The sequence below is a fragment of the Diachasma alloeum genome, unplaced genomic scaffold, assembly GCF_001412515.2.
Source record: "Diachasma alloeum isolate Michigan unplaced genomic scaffold, Dall2.0 Dall_scaffold_64804, whole genome shotgun sequence".
Taxonomy (NCBI): domain Eukaryota; kingdom Metazoa; phylum Arthropoda; class Insecta; order Hymenoptera; family Braconidae; genus Diachasma; species Diachasma alloeum.
The window spans coordinates 1-2,854 of NW_021683443.1; the positions used below are offsets into that span (position 1 = coordinate 1).

The 2,854-nt window shown below is 36.3% G+C and overlaps 1 protein-coding gene across 1 annotated transcript; it reads right to left on the reverse strand.

Moving 5' to 3' along the window:
- Nucleotides 1-470: 470 nt before the first annotated feature.
- On the reverse strand, nucleotides 471-2,742 carry LOC107047526 (uncharacterized protein K02A2.6-like; the record flags this gene model as incomplete). Its single annotated transcript, XM_015270301.1, has 3 exons — nucleotides 2,410-2,742; nucleotides 1,993-2,340; nucleotides 471-1,845 (listed from the first exon to the last, which is right to left on the reverse strand). Coding segments are annotated over exons 1-3 (2,056 nt in total), but the record flags the coding sequence as incomplete, so codon positions are not given.
- Between the last annotated feature and the right edge of the window lie 112 nt (nucleotides 2,743-2,854).

The window sequence follows — 2,854 nt, forward strand, 5'->3', positions numbered from 1 at the left end:
AAAAATAAATGTGAGTGGTTTGTGGTCGGTCTCTAAAATAAATTGACGTCCATAGACGTATTGATGAAAACTCTGAATACCAAAAATTAATGACAAAGCTTCTTTATCAAGCTGTGAATAATTTTTTTCAGCTTTTGACAAAGCCCTTGAGGCATATGCAACCGGTCTATCCACATTATTAACCACGTGTGATAAAACCGCACCAATACCAACAGGTGATGCATCGCATGTAACCTTTAATGGTAATTCTGGATTATAGTGAATTAAAACATCACTAGAAACCAGCGCTTTTTTAATTTTAACAAAAGCCTCATTACACTCTCTTGACCACAACCACCTGACATTTTTTTGCAATAACTTGTACATCGGACTGGCAATTTTCGAAAAATTTTTGATGAATCTCGAATAATAATTTGCCATCCCAAGGAATCTTTTCAAATCAGTGGTGTTTTTCGGAATAGGCGCTTTACAAATAACATCCACTTTGTCTTTTAATACATGAATACCATTCTTGTCAATCTTGAATCCAAGAAATTTCACACTATCTTTACCAAATTCACATTTTTCTTTCCTCGCTGTCAAACCAGCATCCCTTAATCTCATTAATACATTACGCAATCTCTCATCATGTACTTTCGTCGTAGAACCAGATATCAAAATATCATCGAAAAATGATACTACCCCATCGATCCCCGAAAGAACCCTTTCCATGTACCTCTGAAATAAGCCTGGAGCGGATGCAATCCCAAAACATAAACGTTTATATGCAAAAAGTCCTTTGTGAGTCGAAATGGTGGTTAACAATTGTGATTTCTTATCTAATTCTAATTGTTGATAAGCATGTGACAGGTCAATTGTACTAAATACCACACCACCATTTAAAACCGACAACAAATCCACAACACGAGGTATTGGATATTTGTCAACCTTTAAATGTGGATTAACAGTAACCTTAAAATCCCCACACATTCTTATCTCACCATTCTTCTTCAGAATTGGTACTATCGGTGTACCCCATTCACTAGATTCCACTGGATAAATCACATCATCTTTTAACAATCGATTCAATTCTTGTTCTACTCTACTTCTCATTGCATAAGGAAGCGGTCGAGGTTTGTGAAATACTGGTTTCGCATCAGGTTTCAAAACTAAACTAAATTTTCCCAATCTACAGCAACCTCTTTTTTCTGATACAACCGCAGGAAATTCATTTATAATATCCTCGACATTATTAATACTTTCATTTCCCTTAACTTTCATCAATTTAAGTGAAAATCCTAACAATTTTAACCACTCTCTACCGAGAATAGGATCACTCGATCCTGGTAACACAAATAATTCAAGTTCTCTACAAGAATTTTCATAACAAACTTTAACGTCCAAAATACCTAATGGAATTATCACAACCCCATGATAAGCTTTAAACTTTCTGTCAGTAGAACGCAATTGTAAACTAGAAAAAATTTTATTCGTTCTAAATTCTTTTTCAGAAATTGCTGTGATTGGTGAACCTGAATCTATCTCAAACTCTATTTCCATGTCATTCACAATAATACTCAAATACTTTGGATCAGTACACGAAATTCCCTCACCTCTAAGTTCACAATCACTCAATTTATCATTAACAGAATACATATTTTCAATTACATCCTCCACAATATCAACATCATCTAAATAATTCTGTTCTTCGTGTCTTTTACCATAATCATTTCCCTTATTAGCTTGTGAACGAAAATTTCGACTTTTTCCTCTGTCATTGTTTTTAAAATTACCAATCTTATGACTCTCTTTTGGTTTCTCATTATTCTCTGGATTATTTCTACACACAGTTTTCAAATGTCCAACCTTTTTACAATAATTACACGAAAGAGTACGATAATGACAATTATTGGCTCCATGGCCCCTTTTTCCACAACAAAAACACTTTCTCTCTTGAGAATCTGTCTTTTCAAATTTAACACTTTTGCGTCGATTGTCTCTGATAAAATTTACCGAACCATTTCTATTTATCTCACCCATGTCTCGTCTCGCTGCTTCCATAGCACTGGCAATTTCAATTGCCCTCTCGTAGCTGACATCCTTCTCAGCTAATAATTTCCTCTTGATAGAGTCATCCTTCAGACCCCAGACAAATTGATCCCTCATGTTGCTCATCAGACTCGCTCCAAAATCACAATGGGTTGCACACTGCTTCAAGTTTGCATCAAACTGATGAATTGTCTCTCCAGATTTTTGACGACAATCCTTAAACTTATACCGTTCAGTCAAAAAATTTGGTTTGGGTTTAAGATTGAGTGACAATGTACTTTTTAATGTATCAAGTGGCAACGATGCTGGAATCTGTGGATTACAGAGACCACGCAACAACTTATAACCCCATTTTCCCAATAATGTTAGAAAAAGGCTTACCTTTCTACCATCCTCAACATTATTCGAAAACAAGTATTGCTCAAATCTTTCATACCATAATTCAAAATCTTCACCCTCTACCAATTCCTGCAGTGTGCCAATACATGTAGCAGGAACCATGACAATTTGTTGTCCAGTACTCTGCCCATGAGTCTGCTGAGTTGCCTGCTCTGCTGAATGTTGTTCAGCTCTCGCACGTGCCTGCTGCTCCTCCGCGATTCTTTGCTCCAAACTACGAATTCTCTCATCTCTAGCATGAATTTCTCGCAGTGCATCTGCTTTTACTTGGGCCAACTCGTCCAAGGTTTGTTGCCAATCTAGTTTCGGTGGCATCCTCGTGTACAACTTAACCTCACGGAGCGACTTATTTTCTTTCTCCTCTTCAATTTAATTCAATGTACACAAAACCCAAAAAATATTTTACCTCGTCGCCAATGTTAAGTTT